The sequence below is a fragment of the Schistocerca americana genome, chromosome 1 (assembly GCF_021461395.2).
Source record: "Schistocerca americana isolate TAMUIC-IGC-003095 chromosome 1, iqSchAmer2.1, whole genome shotgun sequence".
NCBI lineage: Eukaryota > Metazoa > Arthropoda > Insecta > Orthoptera > Acrididae > Schistocerca > Schistocerca americana.
This window is the reverse complement of record NC_060119.1, coordinates 1,040,579,853-1,040,601,537: the sequence shown is the minus strand read 5'-3', so window position 1 is coordinate 1,040,601,537 and position 21,685 is coordinate 1,040,579,853. Positions and strand designations below refer to the sequence as shown.

Sequence of the window (21,685 nt, the reverse complement as noted above, 5' to 3'; positions counted from 1 at the left end):
AGAGCTTTCTGATTGGAACTCACCTCCATTGCAGACGCTATTTAGAAAGCTACGTATGGCGCTGCCACCAATCGGAGCTTCAAGAAACTATAGAGGTTGAAGCGTGAATATTCCATATGTTCCACAACAAGTTTGTGTAGACATTCTGCAAGCGCCCTTGAATATCTGCTCTGGTTTGGCGCCAAACTTAACTCAATAAGAGCTCTCTGATTGCAACGCAACTCCATCGCAGTCGCCATTTTGAAAGCTACGTGTGGCGCTGCCACCAATCGGAGCTTCAAGAAACTGTAGAGGTTGAAGAGTGAATATTCCATAATGTTCCACAACAAATTCCGCATTTTTCAACGAAATTGATCGAGGAAAAAGAAGTGTTGCATTACCTATTGAAAAATCCCAGTACAATTAGTTTTTTGTGGCCATTCCACTTCAGATCCCCACAGATGTTTAATTTTCGGTATTTTACGGTTGCTATTGTTTCTAGTTGTTTAACACGAATAATGTAACTGAATAGTACATCTACATCTACACAGTTACTCTGCAATTCACACTTAACTGCCTGACATAGGGTTGATCGAACCATTTTCATACGACTTCTCTTCCATTCCACTGTCGAATGGCGCGTGGGAAAAAGGTGCACTTAAATCTTTCCGTTAGAGCTCTGATTTCTCTGATTTTGTTATGATGATCATTTATCCCTACGTAGGTGGGTGTCAACAAATTGCTTTCGCATTCGGAAGAGAAAGATGGCGATTGAAATTTCGTAAATAGATCTCGCCGCAAAGAAAACCGCCTTTGTTTCAGTGACTGCCACCCCAACTCGCGTATCATATCACTACACTCTCACCCCTATTGCGCGATAACACGAAACGAGCTACCCTTCTTTGCACTTTTTCGATATCCTCCGTCAATCGTACCTGGTAAGAATCCCAATATTCCAGCAGAGGACGGACAAGTGTAATGTAGGCTGTCTCTTTAGTGGGTTTGTCGCATCTTCTAAGTGTTCTGCCAACAAAGCGCAGTCTTTGTTTCGCCTTCCCCACAATAGTATCTATGTTGTCTTTCCAGTTTAAGTTGCTCGTAATCCTAATTCCTAGGTATATAGTCTAATTGACAGCCCTTAGATTTGTGCGCTTTATCGAACACCCAAAATTTATCGGATTTCTTTTAGTACCCATGTGGATGACCTCGCACTTTTCTTTGTTTAGTGCCACTTGCCACCTTTCTCACCGTACGGAAATTCTCTCTAGATCATTTTGTAATTGGAATTGATCGTCTGATGATTTTAATAGGCGGTAAATTATCTGCAAACAGTCTAAGGAGGCTGCTCATATTATCACCTAGATCATTTATGTAAATCAGGAACAGCAGAGGGCCTATAACACCACCTTGTGGAAAGCTAGATATCACTTCTCTTCTACTCGATTATTTACCGTCTGTGACTACGAACTGTGACCTCTCTGAGGGGAAATCACGAATCAAGTCACACAACTGAGACGATACTCCATATGCACGCATTTTGATTAATAGTCGCTTGTGAGGATCGGTATCAAAAGCCTTCTGGAAATCTAGGAATATGGAATGGATCTGAGACCCCTTGTCGACAGCACTCATTACTTCATGGGAATAAAGAGCAAGCTGTGTTGCATAAGAACGATATTTTCTGAATCCGTGTTGGTTATGTATCAATAAGTCATTTTCTTCAAGGTGGTTCATAATTTTCGCGTACAGTATATGCTCCAAAATCCTACTGCAAATTGAGATCAGTGATATGGGTCTGTAATTCAATGGGTTACTCCTATTTCCCTTCTTGAATATTGGCGTGAGCTGTGCTATTTCCCAGTCTTTAGGAACAGACCTTTCGTCAATGGATCTCTTCGGCTTGTTATGAGCAGTATGTCATATTTAGTAACGTTGAGAGTCAATTACCAGTCCCTGCGTCAATTACTGATTCTCTGTAGGTCTTCCTCCATTGCGCTGCAATCTTCTGTTGTTGCACCCTTCGTCTGCGATCAGCCTTTGGAGCTTCGTGCGTTATTGTATCAGTTATATATAATGCAAGCAGGAAGCCGCTACAATATCCCCTTGCTGTAATCCCGAAATTACTTTTCTTATCTGCCGATCTCTACCCGTTAAGAACGACGTGTTTAGCTCTGACTGCAAGGGAGTCTTGAAACCACCTCAAATCTGGTACCATACTCGGTAAGCTCTGTTGTGCTGTCTCCATTATTGACACGAGTTTCGCGATCTGAAATTGCTGCCTAATTATTGCTGAAACACGCGAAGAAACAAATCGATGAGAACCCAGATCCCAAGCCACCGAATCTAGAGTAGATCAAACAGGTAATCAAAGAGCATAAGGATGACAAACACCAGGGGAAGATGGCCTTGAGGCAGGAACATGCAAAATCGGAACAGAGATCACCGCAGAAGGAATCCAAAACTTTACAGAAGAAATATGTAACACTGGACAGAACCCAAATGACTGTAAATGTGTGCTCACACACCCTCGTCGTATGAAGACGTAATCGAACAGATTCAATTCAGTTCAATTTATTACTACGAATTATAGACCTGTTATATGGAAACTCTAAACAGGTCATACATATTCGCTAATCATGGTAACATACAATTTTTTATATTATGTATGTATTATAAATTATGGTAACAGCAACCATCGGTATTATTGATGTAGAAAGAAAAGAGAATATTTGGAAAATATGAAGTGAGTAACTTCCATCTTACATGACTAGATGTGTTCTGGCATCCTCGAAAGAACTCGAGGTTTGCCAGCTAATCACAACCATACCTACTTCTGAACCTGTTGTTGCTATATTATTCTACATCAACCAGACTGGTACGTGCGTGTCTCGGTGCCTCGGCAATCATCGAGTGCCTATCATTATCTATAATTGTTGTTGACATTATTTTGATATTTTGAGCTTCCACTTGGCCTTATAGACCGAATGTTAACGAATTGCCTTTCATGTATCCGGTGTGCTATAGTAGTGACTTTAGTCAACAAGTTTTGGTCCCTTACAATTGTTTGCAGATCGCAGTCTGACTGTCTGCAGTCTCTCTCTTCCCGAAAAAGGGGGCATCTGAGAATGACATGATCAGTGGAACCTTCTCTCCAGAGTCACAGATTGGCGTGCTACTACGTTTCACCCGATGCAGACGTTTGGAATATTAACCGTGACCTGTTACTAGGTGCACCATATCTCGAGTAGGGGCAACGTCGTGCAGTTTGAGCCTATTGCCGATGCTTGGGAATATGCTGTAAACACACCTTGCAGTGCTCCTAGTGTCCCAATCATGCTGCCATTCCTCTAACTTCCAGGCTCGTAAATGTCTTATCAGGAATATGCGTTCCTGTGACCTCGTACACATGACCTTATTGCTCACGCCCCAACCAATACGCCGCTGCCCTGTAACGTACCACGATATCCATCGGACATATCCAGAGAATCTCCAGTAAACTCTCTACAGGTGTAGCCCGAAAGGCATCGGTCATCGTCAGGAGCACGCTCCACTAAATTTGTCGCAGTATTGTTTTGTAGCTGCCTAGACTACGGCGATGCACCCAGACGCTGGCAACGAAGCCCACAATGGCGCTGAAGGTAGGTAGCTTCGAGGTGTTACCGCACCGTATGCAATGGTAATTTACAGTCGGCAGTGCTAGCACCGGTCACCTTAAGCATAATTTTTGCCACTTTCTGAGTAACAGATTTTAGGTGTTCTAGAAACTTTCTCTGCTCGTCTAGACGAATGTCTAAATATTTGTAAACAGTGCTGCGTTTTACACGTATGCCGTCAAGCCTCATGGAAGGATTTCTGGCAAGAAAAAGCCATCCCTTCAGAAGTATGTATGTGGTTTTCTGAACAGCTGTAGTCAGTTTAGTTACTCTTGTACCAATGCTGCACCTGAGCAAGCACATCATTCGCCTTTTCGTCAAGTCTCGCCCTGGAGTCTGCAGACACAACTACCAGGATGTTATCTGCGTACGCGACAACGCCTTCAGGAGCATCTGCCCCGTCTAACAGATGTAATAGGGGTTCAGTACTAAGATTCCAGAACAGTGGACCACTTATGGAGCCTTGACGGCAGCGCTTGGTAACAAAACGAACTCTACAAGTATACTGTAAAGACAACACATACAACGAGGAAGTGGAAGGTCTACGGATGCCTACCAAGGATGAATGAATGCACACTGGAAAAAAGGATCGTCAGCTACATCGCGGGTTTAAACTCCACATCTAAATGGGTAGATGAAGAGAAGACGGATGTAGGGCATTTGGAATTACGTCACAGATGGTCCACAATAGAGCAGAGTTAACAGTATAGCATCGTTCAAAAGAAACCACCAAACAGGAGGCCTAAACAGATCATTTCCAAGGAGGAAAGAAGCGAAAGAATGAAGAGGATATGGGAGGAGGTGAGGAAAAAAAGCCAATAAATCTTATTAAGTTCTTTGTGGTCAACATTTCTCCAAAATAAGAGTTTACAACAACAACAAAATGTTGTAAGAGTACTTGCTACGTGACAAAACATAGGCGCCCTTACCAATGGACCAGGACATGCCCTTATTCTCGATAGCGACCTGCAGAAGGTTGGCGGCGACGTTGCCGTAGCCGGCGGTGAGGCTGTCGCCCAGTGCGGCGATGACGTCGATGTCTCCGGGCCGCAGGCGGTGGACAGAGTCCGGCGGGGAGGGCGAGCGGCCGAGGCGGGTGTCGCACGGGAAGGGCCGGTCCGAAGGGACCTCCGGCTGCAGCATCTGCAGGCACGCCCAACAGCAGTCAGCGCAGCCGCTCCTGGAATGTCTGTCTGCTCGAGTTACTTCTAATACCTCAAGTAGCATTCAAGCATTCTACTTGCACAGGACGGAAAAAATAAAATTGGCACCAAAAATATCTAACGCACATTTATATGGGCAATCCAACTTCCACCTACCCCACATGCGGATGATGTTACACTACTGGCCAGTAAAATTGCTACACCAAGAAGAAATGCAGATGACAAACTAGAACTGACATGTGATTACATTTTCACGCAATCTGGGGGCATAGATCCTGAGAAATCATTACCCAGAACAACCACCTCGCGCCGTAATAACGGCCTTGATACGTCTCGGCACTGAGTCAAACAGAGCTAGGATGGCGTGTACAGGTACAGCTTCAACACGATACGCCAGCTCATCAAGAGTGTTGACTGGCGTACTGTGACGAGCCAGTTGCTCGGCCACCATTGACCAGTCGTTTTCAATTTGTGAGAGATCTGGAGAATGTGCTGGCCAGGGCAGCAGTCGAACATTTTCTGTATCCAGAAAGGCCCGTACAGGACCTGCAATATGCGGTCGTGCGTTATAATGCTGAAATGTAGAGTTTCGCAGGGAACGAATGAAGGGTAGAGCCACGGGTCGTAGCACATCGGAAATGTAACGTGCACTGTTCAAAGTGTCGTCAATGCGAACAAGAGGTGACCGAGACGTGTAACCAATGGCATCCCATACCATCACGCCGGGTGATACGCCAGTATGGCGATGACGAATACACGCTTCCAATGTGCCTTCACCGCAATGTCGCCAAACACGGATGCGACCATCATGATGCTGTAAACAGAACGTGGATTCCTCCGAAAAAATGACGTTTTGCCATTCGTGCACCTTGGTTCGTCGTTGAGTACACCATCGCAGGTGCTCAAGGGTAACCGCAGCCATGGACGACAGAGTGAATACGTACATGCGTCGACCGCCCATTGCCCTCTTTAGCGCCGAAAACCGAGAAATGAAGGCTTCAAAATAAGAGAAAAGAGGGATGCTGCATTTCCTTACAGCGGAAGGAGTGCGAGGAATGGAAATTCGACGAAGAATGGCACAATTGTATGGAGAGCACTGTAATACCGTTCTCCCCTCCCTGTCTCTGTCCATTATTTCCTCATTACTTTCGCTGTCCTTGTCCTCTCCTCTCTGTCCATTTTCTCCTTCCCCTCTCTGTCCATCTCCTTCTCCTCATTTTCTGTCTACCTCTCCTCCCCTCCCTGTCTCTGTCCATTATCTCCTCATTAGTTTCGCTGACCATGTCCTCTCCTCTCTGTCCATTTTCCATTTTCTCCTTCCCCCTCTCTGTCCATCTCCTCCTCCTCCTTTTCGATCTACCTCTTCTTCCTCCCCCCCCCCCCCTGTCTCTCTCCATTTTCTCCTTACCACTTTCACGTCCTCTCCTCTCTCTCTGCCAGTTTCCCGCTCCCCCTTTCTATCCATTTCCTCCTTACAGCCCATCTGTGTCTATCTCCTCCTCTCCCTTTTCTTTGCCCATTTCTCCCTCCCTCTCTATCCATTTCCTCCTCATCACCTATCTGTTCTATCTCCTCCATTCTCCACTCTCTATTTCCATCTCCTGCGCCCCTCACCTCTCTCTGCGTTATCACGCCCGCTGCAATAGGAAGCTCGTGTTTGTTTCTTACCCCACACTAAGACATTCCAGATGGTATCTATTAAGATGGTAACTATTACCACATATGTACCAAATTTTCGTGGCTTTTTACCACTGGCTTTGCCTACGTATGCACATGTCAAATACTTTTCGCATATATTTAAAACATTTCATACGCATTTGTACACATATTTCACCCGTATATCTAGCGGATTTCGCCCTCCAGCCTCATTTTCGTGCATCTCGATGTTTATGACGTTGAATCTCCTGAACTACGTGTCGTACAGGTATACGTTTTTCTAGGCACATTCAGCGGAATATTTCGATGGTGACTGCGAAATGAGAACAGCGAAAAACATAGTAAGTGATAAACTTTTTTCATTGCATCATTTTGTGGGGGTTGTTAACGAGAAAAACCTTTGTAAATGTTTTAAGTTATGGGTAGAGTTTGTTGCAAACCACTAAGAGCTCACATTCTCAAAAATTGTATGACTAAAATATGAGTATTCATGTGTCATGGGCTACCCTGCTTCTTCACTCCAATTTTCACTCATTTGATAGGTAGGTGGTTCTTATCGCCAGAGTGATTATTTCCAGACAATAACTGATATTTGTACCAAGTGTGGTTGAAATCGGTGCAGTGGTTTAGGAGGCGATGTGGAACATACATACATGCATATGACGTACATCCGTTTTTATAATACATATATGGCTGACGTGACAGGAACTGCCAGATCGTGGTTCATATCGTATCAGTTTGACAAGAATCAAAGCTCCCTAATATCGTAACAGATCTGTGGGGCTACCAAAATACAATGTTGTGCAAGGATGAAAGTAACTTTCGGATGATGTGTCATTGTCAAGTAACATCACTTGATGAAACTTGGACCACACACCGGAAGAACTGCTACAGTGTAGGACACAATGAGACGATGAAAAATGACAGTTTCATTCAAAGACAAAAATTACACTGAAGTCACCGCGATTTATGATGGTCTCCTTGGCATTACAAAAGGCAGATCGTGGTTCTTAATAGGATGTGTGGTGACCACGAACAGCAGTGTATGCTCTGCAGCGTGCTCCCATGCTGGCCACGGAATTGATAAGGAGCTCTTGTGGTAAGGTGTTCCACCATCCACCAACGGGGTTAAAAACTGCTGGATGGACGTTAGTGTATGTGGACGTTCTGTAATACGTCTCCACAGCGCATCCCACTTGTGCTCGAAGGATTAAGCCGGGGAAATGGGCCGGCCCGTCCATTCGCTGGACATTCCCTCGTTCCAAGAGCTCCCACACCTGCGCTGTCCGATGCGATTGCGCAATGTAATTGACAAAATTGAAGTCACAGGGACCGAACGCACTCTTGAAATAATGATCATTGGGAAAGAGTACACTGGCAGAACAAATCTGATCAGTCCGTGTACTGTGTTCAAAGATTTCAAGCTCAGTGCACACAGGCAACATTATGCCTTATCACGCCATAACATCTGGACCACCAAAACGATCGCTTTCGACAGTGTTCCTGGGTGCATTGTGAGTTCCCACCTGTCACCCCATCGAGATACGTCTAGAATCAGTACTCAGACTGTATACGCAGTCTTCCGAAGAGAGCGTGCGACCACGATCCCATTCACTCCCAATGCTCTTGGCACCATCGTTAACGGAGCCTCCAATGTCCGGATGCCAATGGAAATGGCGTACTGATCGTGGGACAAAGAGACCACCCATATGCAGTCGCCACATTGCATGCTTACAGTCCTCTTAATTCTGCTTTGCAATTGCAAACGCCATTTGAAGAGAGTCCCTTTTTGAGTGTTGCTCAATGTAACGGTCGTCTGCTGCTGCAGTTGACCGTATTATACCACCTCTTCTCATTTGGGCAGCAGTGCCTGTGGTTCGGAACGCTCCCCATGCACGTCAAACATTGCAATGAGCAATACCAAACTCCTGGGCCACAGTCGTCATCACACTTCATCCCGCTGCCAGTTTCTCGATTATTTTCTTTTTGGAGTCGTCAGATGGTCTTCCCGAACAATGTTGTAATTAAGAACATCACAAAAGGGCACCATAACTGCTCGCCAATACGTGGGCACTGTGGGCACAGCCCCATACTGGCGCTATAGTCACGCTGATCTCACGCAGGGGCCCACGAGAAATATAAATCCGGCAACGATCTTATATATCACACTAGTCGCCTTGTCCACCATACTTCGCGAAGCTCAGCTCTGTTCAAGGTTGACGGGAACTCAGAATGTCACCGGAGAGGTACCTACTAAAGGTCTTAATTTTGCCGTGTGATTTCGAGAGCTTTCACGCATTTAAAAACGCAATTAAGTATTATTAAACTTGCCTGAAAAAGTTACGCGCTCCCATCCTGTGTCGGCTGCTGGCACTCGTAAGACCTACAGTGTCACCTGCTTTGACGTACTCGTCGTGGCCAGTCTATCGTGTGGCCCTCGCCTCACGTCACGTGACGTCCACTTTTCTATGCACGACTGGGAGACCCCCGACAACATGCTCCCGCACTTCCATTCATTCCCACCAAGTTTTCTCACTGTATTTATGTCGTCCTTAAGTTATACAGAGCAGCATCTAACAGGTCAAGAAGTTAGGCTGACCTTCCTGGGTGTTTGGTCATGTTAATGCGTCCGCTTCCAGGATGGGAGGTACCCCTAGGTAAAATCTACGACGAGGGGTCGACGTACCGGCCTGCCAGTTGTGGTTTTTACGTAGTTTGTCACATCCCACTAGGTGAATAACGGCCTGGTACCAATGTTCCATCTCAGAAAAGCGGAACACAATAATTTATAATACTTTCTCACACTTGCACACGTTATTTACTCTGTACTCAAAAAGGTACATTGCTTTTGTACTGGGAAAGGGGAGTGTACTATAACTGATTGATTAAATACTGAGGAAAATTCAGAAGATGCTATGGAAATGAAGAGTCTTTAAGTCCAGCGCATCTTGGAGTTTCTTGCTGTGTATGACAGTGACGATTATTTTTCAGCACTTGTGCTTTTCCAAAGAGCAGAATTTTGGACAGACCGCTGGACTTACGACTAAAGTGTGTAGAGGGAATGGGAAGTCGCCGTTACGGTTTAATTTGTGGGAGGCTAATAAAAAAGGAGTCTGTGGATATACCTGGCTACATTTCCATCCAAGAGCGCTTGAGTTTTCTATGCGCTATTTTAGGTGAGATAACATACAGGCTGCCATAAAAAAGCTGCCGTGTTTGTTGAAGTTATTGAACTTCGCAGTTTCAATGCAAACCGCATTTTAAAAATCAAAATCATGTAACATTTCGTCTGTGAAACACCGTGCTATTTTATCCCAGCGAATATATATCTCTGGTCTACAAGGCGAGGAACATAATGGCTTTCATTTTGTGCTATTAGCGGGAAGAGCACGATTGACATCATGTTACAAACCAAGACTTATTTCTGTTGCTTCATTCTCAAGAACATCAAATAAATGTGCTCGGAAAGTGGGCCTTTTTTTAAAGTTGGTAACAGAAGCTTGTTATAAACTGCAGATTTTCATAGCTATAGCAGACGTAACTGAACCGTGCTATGGCTGGCGTTGGTGCCGTGTGAAGGTTTCTGCTCGTATCGTTTAGTTGGCATGGTTGCGTTGTTCGTCTGCTTCTCGGGTTCACTGGCGCCACTCGGATTCCTAAGCCTTGCCTGTCCGCTAGTGGCAGGAGCAGCGCTTATCGATATGTAGTTCTGTTGCCCTATCTTTGGAGCGACGTCGTTCCTTTTCCGTGTGGTGTGAATGGGAGTTCGGTTGGGGACGCAGGAGCAGCGAGGTCCGCGCAGAGCGACAACACGCCGGGACCATTGGCGGCGTGTATGGACTGCCGGATCGAAGGGCAGTAGTCACGAAGGTGCACGACCTCGTAGAAGCCGGATCCTGCATGTTTAAGTTGATGGCATTGCAATTCGAATAGAGAAACCTCCACGATTGTGAAATCTCACGATTCTCCAGTGACTTGGGTTCGTGTTACTGTTTGTGGTGTTGCCGAGCCGAAAAGCAGCGAGTGGAGTGCCTGGGGAAGTGGAATCTGATTAGCCTTTCTGAACTTCTAATTACTATTTACTATTTTCAGCGCCTTACATTGTTAAGTTCAACCAGCGGAATTTTTTCTGTTTTTTGGCCGCTAACGCCCCGGTTGCCTGCACTGGGGGTTAGTATGTGTAACGGCAGTGTACGTTTCCTGGCCTTGCCTCCGCTGTCCGGTGAGGCGTGTAAGTTTGACAGCTTTTTTCTTGACTGTAGGTTGGGTGGCGCTCTTCTACTTTAGTGGCAGTCATTCCTTCTTGTTCCGGACTCTCTAAGCACAGTACTCTGCAGGAGGAGCCCAGACCACCGGTTCCGGCTTTGGTGTAATTTCACATCTTGCATTTGCTTTGTCGGATGTCAGGTAGCTTCACCAAGATTATCATTAGTCTATGGTTAGACTGCCACTAGTCCGAATTACCATCTTGTGATCTGAATGCAACTCTTGGCTGCCTTTCTCTTCGCTCACGAAAATGTTTTTGTTGTGGCCTACTCAGAGGTCGATTCCTGGAGCACCGTCTGTACCTGTACCTGGCCCTTGTGTTTTATTTCATTATTGTATTATTAAGTTACCATCATTTGTCTCATCTGTTTGATGATCTGTTGTTTGTTTTTGTAAAATTAACTTTTTCTACACAATTCGGCGTTTGACAATATATTCTTTAACATTTTTATACACTACTGGCCATTAAAATTGCTACATCACGAAAATGACGTGCTACAGACGCGAAGTTTAACCGATAGGAAGAAGATGCTGTGATATGCAAATGATTAGCTTTTCAGAGCATTCACAGAAGGTTGGCGCCGGTGGCGACACATACAACGTGCTGACATGAGGAAAGTTTCCAACGAATTTCTCATACACAAACAGCTGTTGACCGGCGTTGCCTGGTGAAACGTTGTTGTAATGCCTCGTATAAGGAGGAGAAATTCGTACCATCACGTTTCCAGCTTTGATAAAGATCGGATTGTATCCTATCGCGATTGCGGTTTGTCGTATCGCGACATTACTGCTCGCGTTGGTCGAGATCAAATGAGTATTAGCAGAATATGGAATCGGTGGGTTCAGGAGGATAATACGGAATTCCGTGCTGGATCCCAACGGCCTCGTATCACTAGCAGTCGAGATGACAAGCATCTTATCCGCATGGCAGTAACGGATCGTGCAGACACATCTCGATCCCTGAGTCAACAGGTGGGGACCTTTGCAAGACAACAACCATCTGCACGAACAGTTCGACGATGTTTGCAGCAGCATGGACTTTCAGCTCGGAGACCACGGCTGTGGTTACCCTTGACGCTGCATCACAGACAGGAGTGCCTGCGATGGTGTACTCAACGACGAATCTGGGTGCACGAATGGCAAAACATGATTTTTTCGGATGAATCCAGGTTCTGTTAACAGCATCATGATGGTCGCATCCGTGTTTGGCGACATCGCGGTGAACGCACATTGGAAGCGTGTATTCGTCATCGCCATACTGGCGTATCACCAGGCGTGATGGTATGGGGTGCCATTGGTTAAACGTCTCAGTCGCCTCTTGTTCGCATTGACGGCACTTTGAACAGTGAGCGTTACATTTCAAATGTGTTACGACCCGTGGCTCTACACTTCATTCGATCGCTGCGAAACCCTGCATTTCAGCAGGATAATGCGCCACCGCATGTTGCAGGTCCTGTACGGGCCTTTCTGGATACAGAAGATGTTCGACTGCTGCCCTGGCCAGCACATTCTCCAGATCTCTCACCAATTGAAAACGTCTTGTGGCTCGTCACAGTACGCTAGTCACTACTATTCATGAACTGAGGTATCGTGTTGAAGCTGCATGGGCAGCTGTACCTATACACGCCACCCAGGCTTTGTTTGACTCAATGCACAGGCGTATGAAGGCCGTTATTACGGCCAGAGGTGATTGTTCGGTTGTTCTGGGTACTGATTTCTCAGGGTCTATGCACCCAATTTGCATGTAAATGTAATCACATGTCAGTTCTAGTATAATATATTTGTCCAATGAATACTTGTTTATCATCTGCATTTCTTCTTGGTGTAGCAATTTTAGTGGCCAGTAGCGTAATTGCCATTTGCGCGTTAAAAGGCCTTCTGGCGTGATTGTGATGATTTGCGTTAAAATTCGTATTGTGATCACATTGCCGTGTTTTCAAAAATTATTTTCTTTCTGTATTTTATGTATGTTTGATAATTTTTTTTTAATAATTGCCATTTTGGGCGTTAAAGGCCTTCAGCCGTGATTGTGGTTAAGTGCCTTAAAAGTCTAATAGCGACCTCATTGGCTTGTTTTCAAAAAAATTACTAAAGTAAATGAGTGAAAATGCAAAGCAAACCAATAGTAATTGATTCGGGCCCCCTCCACAGTCGTAACCCAATCCTGCCAGCCTTAACGATCAGGTTTCAGTAATACTTTCTGCTTGATTTCCGTGTTTACAAAATTGAAACCATTGGACTAGATAAACTTACTGTAAAAAAATTAGTACAAGCTTTTAGAAGTTTCTGATTCACTCAAGATTTGTTGTTGGAAAAGGGCATACGGAATGAATGAAGTGATTGCAATTACAGTTCAATAACACAAGCGTTTCTGAGGTATCAGGTATTGACTCATGCTGAAGCCCCATATGAGCAAGTGGCGTAGCCTCCACGGGCGGCAATAAAGTGCTGGCTCTGGCATCCAGTCTGTCGAACAGATAGCGAGTAGAGTACTTTCCTGGAACGAGTTATACTACGCCTGCTCGATCTGTCCAAGTAGTTTCTTAAGAATTGTTGGTTGGCGAGTCGCTCGAGTCACTTCTCATATCCCTCACGTGCTCGATTGGAGACAAGTCCGGAGATATTGCTGGCCAGGGAAGTTGCTGAACGTCTTGCACAGCACGTTGAGTTTCACGGGTGGGCGAGCAGGATCCTGTTGGAACAACAGATCGCCTTCCTGTTGCAAGAACGACAAAAGAATGGATCTAACAAGATTCTGCACGTACCGAGCGCTGGTTCGCGTGCCCTCCAGAAGCAACAAAGGCGAACGAGAGTTGTAGCTTATTGCGTCCCAGCCTGCCGGGGTGGCCGAGCGGTTCTAGGTGCTCAGTCCGGAGCCGCGCGACTGCTACGGTCGCAGGTTCGAATCCTGCCTCGGGCATGGATGTGTGTGATGTCCTTAGGTTTGTTAGGTTTAAGTAGTTCTAAGTTCTAGGGGACTGACGACCTCAGAAGTTAAGTCCCTTAGTGCTCAGAGTCATATTGCGTCCCAGACCATAAGGCCTGGGTGGGGCCAGTGTGTCTTGCACGAATGCACTACACGAGACAGCGATCACCCGGTCTACGCCACATGCGCAAACAATCATCTTTTGCGCGCAGACAGAATGTGTATCTCTGAAGACCACGACGAGCCATTCCAAGTGGTCCTCTGACGGCACAGGTGGAGCAGTGCACATTTATACTGTCGAATGAGCGGAAGACGGACAACAGGTGTGTATTCCCATGCTCGTGTTGCGTCAGTTGTGCATCGATGCTGGTGTCAGTGGTCACGTCAACATTTTCACACCCGTAGACGGAATTCTGCACAGCCACGCAGCACAGATGCCCACTAGGATCGTTGCACTGTAACGACAGCATGGCATATCGTACAGCCACCACAGCGCAATAAGAGGGCTTGTGAGCCCAGACGTGTCGACACGAAATGTTGTGAACCTGTTATTAACAGTGAAGTAGACCCAGACGGCACTCTGGTAGCTATGTCGTTATGCTTGCTATCTTTTGGCGGGCGACATTATCAGTACATCCGCTATCCCCAGGTGGCGTATGCCATCATCGAATTAAAGTGCCGTCTTTCTATGTATACTAATTCTTTTTCTCCGGCAGTGTATACACAGTATTCAGGGCAGCGCTGGTTTCCCGAAAATGGCGTGATTTATTAGATAATTCGACTCCGATGTAGTGAGTACTTCGGTAGGCACTTGAGCGAGTGGCGTTTTCGCCTTCTTTAGCGCAGAGAAGATCCAACATCTGAATGCGTAAAGGAGGTGACGGTTTTGCTGAACCAAGGATTTCCTGTATGTAGTTTGGTCTGCGTCCCCGTAACAGTCCCTTAAGAGTATAAACCGCGATGATTGCTCCTGAAACTTCACTGAGGGCGACGATGAAAGTACTATACAATAAAAAGTGCGCTAAGCATGGGTAGTAACCAGGAACAGAACATAAAGAAGAATATTGATAAAGGTTCGGCGACTTAAAACTGAATAACCATTTGTTTAGCAAACACTAGCATGCTGCTACAAGAAAACTTCTATAACCTATAACAATATTCGGTTCAACACTACAATCTACATTTAACGGGACAGAGACTGTTTAGAATTGAGTGAGGAAATAATACTAAAACAAAGGCAAGGTAATGAAGTCTGAGTAAATATTCCGTATACAATGTACATCAGTTCAATCACTGTTCAATAACTTTACTTCTTTACGGTCCTGTTTATAGAGTCAACAGTTTACTACCTCAAGGAAGGATTGTAAACACAATCACGACCTACAATAGTATATGCCAAGGTCGCTTCTCTCAGCAGCAGCTGCATCAAGGTGCCTCCCCGTTTCGTTCGGCACGTGCAGGATCGTGACTGCGTACTGGATTTTCCTTATTTGTCGAGGAGAAACCTGTCAGTTGCTCTGTGTTAGTAGATATTCGAACCTGTCAATTCCTCCGTGTCGGTAGTTATTTGAAACTTAGCAGTGTTGCAACCTTAAAACCTCCGAAGAAAACTATATAATGACATTATGTCCCACTGTTTTCTGATTAACCTAATAACCTAAAACATCGTTCGTGCTACAAATAAGCTACTAATACAGGGTGGACGACAAGTCAGTTGTCGAAAATGCTTCTAGTACAGTTATTAATGTTGAACAAATGAAAATATAAATTTATTATCAACACAGAAACGCGTGTACAGTTCAATGAACCTATAGAAAATGCTCAAAGTTGTTTCCATGCTGTTCTAAGTAAACATTGCATCTTTTCAACACTGATTTACAAATTTTGTCGAAAATGTTGCGGGCCTGTAGGTTTTCAAATTCTCGTCGGATTCGTTCCTTCAAATTCTCACCATCACGAATCTTGACGGAATAAACCTCATTAAATTGTATAGCCAGGAGTGAAAAATTCATGAGTATGGTATCTGAGCATCAAGGAGGCCAGACACTAATACCCTTTGTGCCAATCCATTCACAGACGTTTTCATTTAGGAAGTCTCGCGCAACAGGTCCATAATGTGGAGATGCTTCATCTTGTTGCCACATCAGCTTTTCCTTAACCAGTTGCAGATTTTCAAAAAGTGGATTAGTTTCCAGTTCTAACAATACTTATTGAAGCGTATCTTGGTAAGCTACAGATTTGACGGTAAGGTCAGAGAAAAAGGCCCTAGTAACTCACCGCTGAAAACTCGTACCCATACACTCATCGACTGGAGTAGAATTGTCTTCAGTGATGAGTCCCGCTATGAACGAAGACGCGTCTAGAGATGTCCCAGACAGCGCTGGGATACCAATCTCACTGTCACCCGCCACATGGTCCGACAAACAGGAGTGATGGTGTGGGGTGCCATTTCTGTTCATAACAGGACCCTTTAGCTGTTATATGCAACGCCTTTATAACACAGCGGTACGTCGACAATATTCTACGCCCAATTTTATTGCCTTCATGGCAAGCCAACCTGTGCTTATATTTCAGGAAGGTAACGCCCGCCCGCCCACGGAGAGAGTTTCTACTGCCTTCCTTCGTGCTTCCTAACTCTACCTTGACCATAAGGTCTCCGGATCTCATCCCAGTTGAGAAATTTTGGAGCATTATGGACAGGGCCCTCCTATCATCTCGGGATTTTGACGATCCAGCGCAACACTTGGAGAGAATTTGGCATTATGTCCCTCAGAAGGACATCCCATAACTCTGCCAAGCCGAAAAAACTGCTTGATAAGTGCCTGACTTGGACCAACCCGTTTTGTTGAATTTGTGTTCTTTCTCTTGAATAAGTCATCCACTTGTTCTGAAATTGGGATAATTTCTTGTCTGTATATGTGTGTCAACTCTACGATTTCTGTCCCATTATGATAATTTCTTACCGGAGCGGTTTTTTTTTTTTTTTTGTCTTAGAGGGTATTTTCAGTAATCATCCCACATGCGCACTGTCAGCGGCAATGCATTTTGGAGATCATTTAAGAAACATTATTATCTGCAGTGTTCATTCTTCACTAGAAGCAGCAGTTCCAGCATATTATCAGTTTAGCTGGATGTAATCAGGAGCTGAATCACGACAATCTGTTTGTTTCCATTTACGTAGTGGAAGAAAACTAAACTAAGTGTAAATATGCCTGTACACGATTTAAATATTCTTAAATGCTATTCCCGTAGAAAATGTTCCTGTGAACTACACGTACCATCGTTTGTATCAGAAGTTGTCAGATCAATAACCCACAGGTAGCAAATGCTAACTGGACACAAAACCAGCTCTCAAGACGAGTGCCTCGAAGACCATTGGTAAATATTTTTACCATTATTCTCTTTTTACCGGCATCTCAAACCTACCAACCTAGAAACATACAAATGGTTTTTACATTCAACGGAGAAATTGTTGTGCATATATTAATACCGATAAAATCGATTTTCTGTATTAAATAAAGTAGGCCATAACATGTATGATGAATGGTATACACTTCCACCAGTGGCACTTAAGTGGTTAAAGCTGGGTATTGAAACTTTATAAGCAAGCTTTCAGAGGATAGTTTGCATCTATCTTTAAGCGCTTGGCAGTTCAGTTTTTCCAGCATCAGCATGACGTGAGTCGAAGCAACTCTGACCATTAGCTCTACCCCTGTTCGTTGACGCAAAATAGCTACCTTTCTCTTTCGTACGGAGCCCATACAACTGATCAGTATTCTAGGATGGCACCCACGAGTGTTTTACAACAATTTCCTTTTTGGATTGATTGCAGTTCGCTAGTATCACACCATTTACCTACGCCTGACACTATGTAACTGTTCTATTTCATATCCCTATAAATTGTTACATCCAGGTATTTGTATCAGCCGCCCTGGGCGGCCGAGCGGTTCTAGGCGCTACAGTCTGCTGGAACCGCGCGACTGCTACGGTCGCAGGCTCGAATCCTGCCTCGGACATGGATGTGTGTGATGTCCTTAGGTTAGTTAGGTTTAAGTAGTTCTAAGTTCTAGGGGACCGATGACCTCAGCAGTTAAGTCCCACAGTGCTCAGAGCGATTTGAACCATTTATTTGTATGAGTTGCGCAATTCTACTTGTGACTCTTCGATATTGTAGTCTAGCGTGGTATGTTATTTTCGTTTTGCACAATTTTACATTTCTGAACATTTAAATGAAGGTGACAGTCTTTGCATCACTTCAAAATCTTATCAAGCTCTGACGGAATATTTGTGCAGAGTTTATCAAGTAGCACGTTGATATCTCTACCTATAAATATATATATATATATATATATATATATATATATATATATATATATATATATATCATGCAGAAGGGGAGAGGAATGTGACTTTATTGCAGCCAAGACTCAAATTTCCAGAGAACTTGGCACTAAGAACCCATTTTTCAATATGAGGTAGGTTGCATCTCCTCTGGTCTAGATGCTGCAGTGTTTCGATTAAGGTTGGTTGATATGGGGGAGTGGACGAAACAGATTCAACTGAGAAGGCTGTTATATCCTATCCCGAGACAATCAGTTTCCTGCTCGCATATCGCTGTTGGTATTCGAGTACATAGATAGCGATATGTGTCCGCCTTGGCGAGAAAAACTCCATTAATTTATACAGTTCCAGGAGATGGAATCGTTTGGAGGTACTCAGTCCTGTGGATATCTAAACAGAGACCAAATCTTTGCAGGCGATCGGATCATGTTTTGACTTGAGTTTTAAGAGTCTCCGTGGATCTGCCGCAAGCACCACATCATCAGCGTATGGTAATGTCCACGGTAAACGCACCTGTAAGTCGCGCGTTCTCGTGTCCATTACGGTAACAGAGAGCAGTGGAGACAGATGTCGGAAGGTTTCTACCAAGGATTTTCAACTACGTGCGCATCCGGTCTAGGTTGTGCCTATAATTTTGAGGCACATATCGCATAGACGCATTCCCGAGCTCCCAAATATTGTAGGGTTCGATTAGCGCCCTCTACGGTAAAACTATATATCAAATAACAACTAAAGCAGGGCCGGTTACGGAGTGCCAAACTTCACGCGGGCGGGGCGTGCAGGGCGCGAGAGGGCAAAAGCCAGAGTGTCTCGACTTTGTTCGTCCTTGTCTCTAATACCCGGAACAGCACGACTGTCTTCAGTCCCTCAGAATCGTCGTGTCACCGCTGTTTACCTTTCGCTATTTGTTCGTCGTATGGAGGACGTTCACAGATACAGCGGCTAGTAGCACGAAAAGAGGCACTAGCGATCTGTCGTCACAACACTTTAAAAATGAGGAGATTGACAGAAGAGGCACATAAGAATTCTCAAGATATACTATGCAGTCACATAACCGACGCGTACTGCAAACTTGCCTTGAACGATATTACAACACCATGCAGAAAGATTTTAGAGATGTAGTTGGCAATGAAGGAGCAAAAGATTACAACGTTCGACAGATGGGATTCATTCTTCTGTACATCAATAAGCATCTTGTTTCAGATTTGCTTGCATGGAGCACGTGAAGAAATTGGCGGTACGAATAATAAAATTTCTAAAGTTGCGCATAATTCCGCTGTCAGCTGCAACATTTTTCGTCGGAACTAAACGAAGACTATGGAGACTTAATATATTACTGCAAAGTCAATTTTCTAAGTCAAGGAGCATGCCTGAAATGATTTTTCGATTTAAAACTCACTGTTGTTGAATCTATGATGGGAAAATGGGTGCAGAGACGAAAATCAGAACATCCAGAATGGATTGCAGACCTTGCATTTTAAGAGGACTTTAGAGAAACCGCGAGGTGTGAAGAATTCATTATGACCTTGAAAGAATTAAATGGATAGTTTCCTAAATGTTTTGAAGACGCTGCCAATCTGACATCTGTCTTCGATCTGTTTTCTAGACCGATTGCCGCTTCAATTGAAAGCATGCGCATGTGCAGATGTAACTGACTGATATGCAAGATAATTCCCGTTTTAAAGACAAATCCTTTAATGTTATTGTTGTGTCTAGACAAGACAGCCTAGACACAATGAGAGGAAGCCGAAAGGCACGCGCTAAGCTAAAGCAGGATGGCGTGAGGTCTGAAACAGGATACTTAATGAATGCTTGTGGTGGCGCTCGGTCTGCGATCACACAGTGGCGACACGCGGGTCCGACATGTACTAATGGACCGCGGCCGATTTAAAGCTACCACCTAGCAAGTGTGGTGTCTGGCGGTGACACCACAGTTATAATTGTCCAGCACGTTTACATCGCTTTTCTCATAGTTTCGACGTCTCCATAATGATATACTTATATGGATGTGGTGTCTGTTCTTTCGGACATGTCCGGAAGAAAACAGGCACCATTGATGACCTGCAGCTGTCTAGAACGAAATTCGAATTAATTGAACACCTTCAGCTGCTGACGAACGTTGGTGTATATCAAGGGACACAGGTGAAAATGTGTGCGCCGACCGGGACCCGCACCCGGGATCTGCTGCTTACATGGCAGACGCTCTATCCATCTGAGCCACCGAGGGCACAGACGATAGCGCGGCTGCAGGGACTACCTCGCGCACGCCTTCCGCGTATGTCCACACTACATTCGTAATGTCCCACCCAAACACACTCATTACTCGTGGAAGACATTCTTACCAAGTCCCGTAAGAGTTCGGGGAATATATGTGCATCCGCACAGAAGAAGAAGGTCATGGCCGGTATTGCCAGAACTATATACTTAAATGGATATGGTGTCTGTTCTTTCGGACATGTCCGAAAACTTATAAGTTAACAAACTGGAACTAATTAACATTTACTCTATTCAAGGCAGGTCGCTGACCGCTGAAATACGATTTCGCATTGGTCAAGCGATTTCCTGGTTCGTATTTCTTCCACCATCGGAATATCGGTTCGTCACATTCAACAAACTGTATCTTGTATGAAGGCATGGTCTCCTAGGTGAAATGAATGCCTGTTATACCACACCAACAGGTAAGTTCCAAATCTTTATTTATAATTTGAAGGCTGTTCTATATCGATGAGAATATTCTAATGCGCTACGGAACGTCTGTTTCGTATACCTTTCGTGCTCAGACAGCAATGATTATTCCTCAACTAAAAGCATCTAACGACAAATCACATAAGTCGTGAAAGATAGATCCAAATTTGTGTGGGTCATGCACGTCCTCTGATAGTGTTGACCACGCAGGACCCATAACCTGCTTAATTCAGTCTGTCAGTACCTCTATCATGTGATTTACAGAGACTCTCCGGCGTAGTATTCACACAAATGTAAGGGAATGAATCGACACCTGAGCCTCTATCGTTACGTGTATGGCCCATAGCCTGGGACACACGGCTCTGGCGTACCCAGGGACGTAGCGCTTCGCGAGTAGATAAACACCCCCGTGTGACCTACGGTGAAGGGTTGGTTGTTCATCAACAGCAGTACTGTTACTTGTGGCCGATATTTTGTTAACGTACCCCGTTATGGCCGAGGGGCTGCATTCGGCAGTTGGGTCCGCTTGGTGTATGTGGCGGACTCGTTGACCGTCAACGGAGCGGCTATACCGTTGGAAGAGGGTGTTTGCTTCCTGATTTGGCAACGGCGAGTCACTGGTTGTATCCCTGAGTATGCTCGCTCTTAATTTCACCCAGGAACTATGTGGAAACCAAAGTGAGCATCTGCTTTACAACCATCGCGAGATAGGAAGGAGAATTTTGGAAGATCTCTGTGTTCTGCGTAACGTTTTGCTATACGGGTTATCGTGACACATTGTGATGCAATTTTGTGTGGTCCCGACCGGTGTGGGCGCATTGGCTATGTTATGTTCTTGTAAAAAGCAAATGTGTTACTTCTTGTTAAATCTTTGCAGGAAGTTCTGCCTCACATTTGGAGGAGGATTACCTTGTCAGTATACATGGTGTAGACCGGCGAGTTTGACATTGTCCGTATGTAATCTGTTTTATTTGTGTTTACAGTGTACAAAAAATTGCGTGCCGTCGGTGCCACTG

General features: G+C 44.8%; 1 protein-coding gene across 1 annotated transcript in view; it reads right to left on the bottom strand.

Moving 5' to 3' along the window:
- Positions 1-21,685, bottom strand: part of LOC124549402 (phospholipase B1, membrane-associated-like) — a 147,717-nt gene that overhangs the window by 67,411 nt on the left and 58,621 nt on the right. Inside the window, exon 3 of the mRNA XM_047125242.1 lies at positions 4,562-4,775. Coding sequence (XP_046981198.1) covers positions 4,562-4,775 — 214 coding nt within the window. The remainder of the gene's footprint in view (positions 1-4,561; positions 4,776-21,685) is intronic.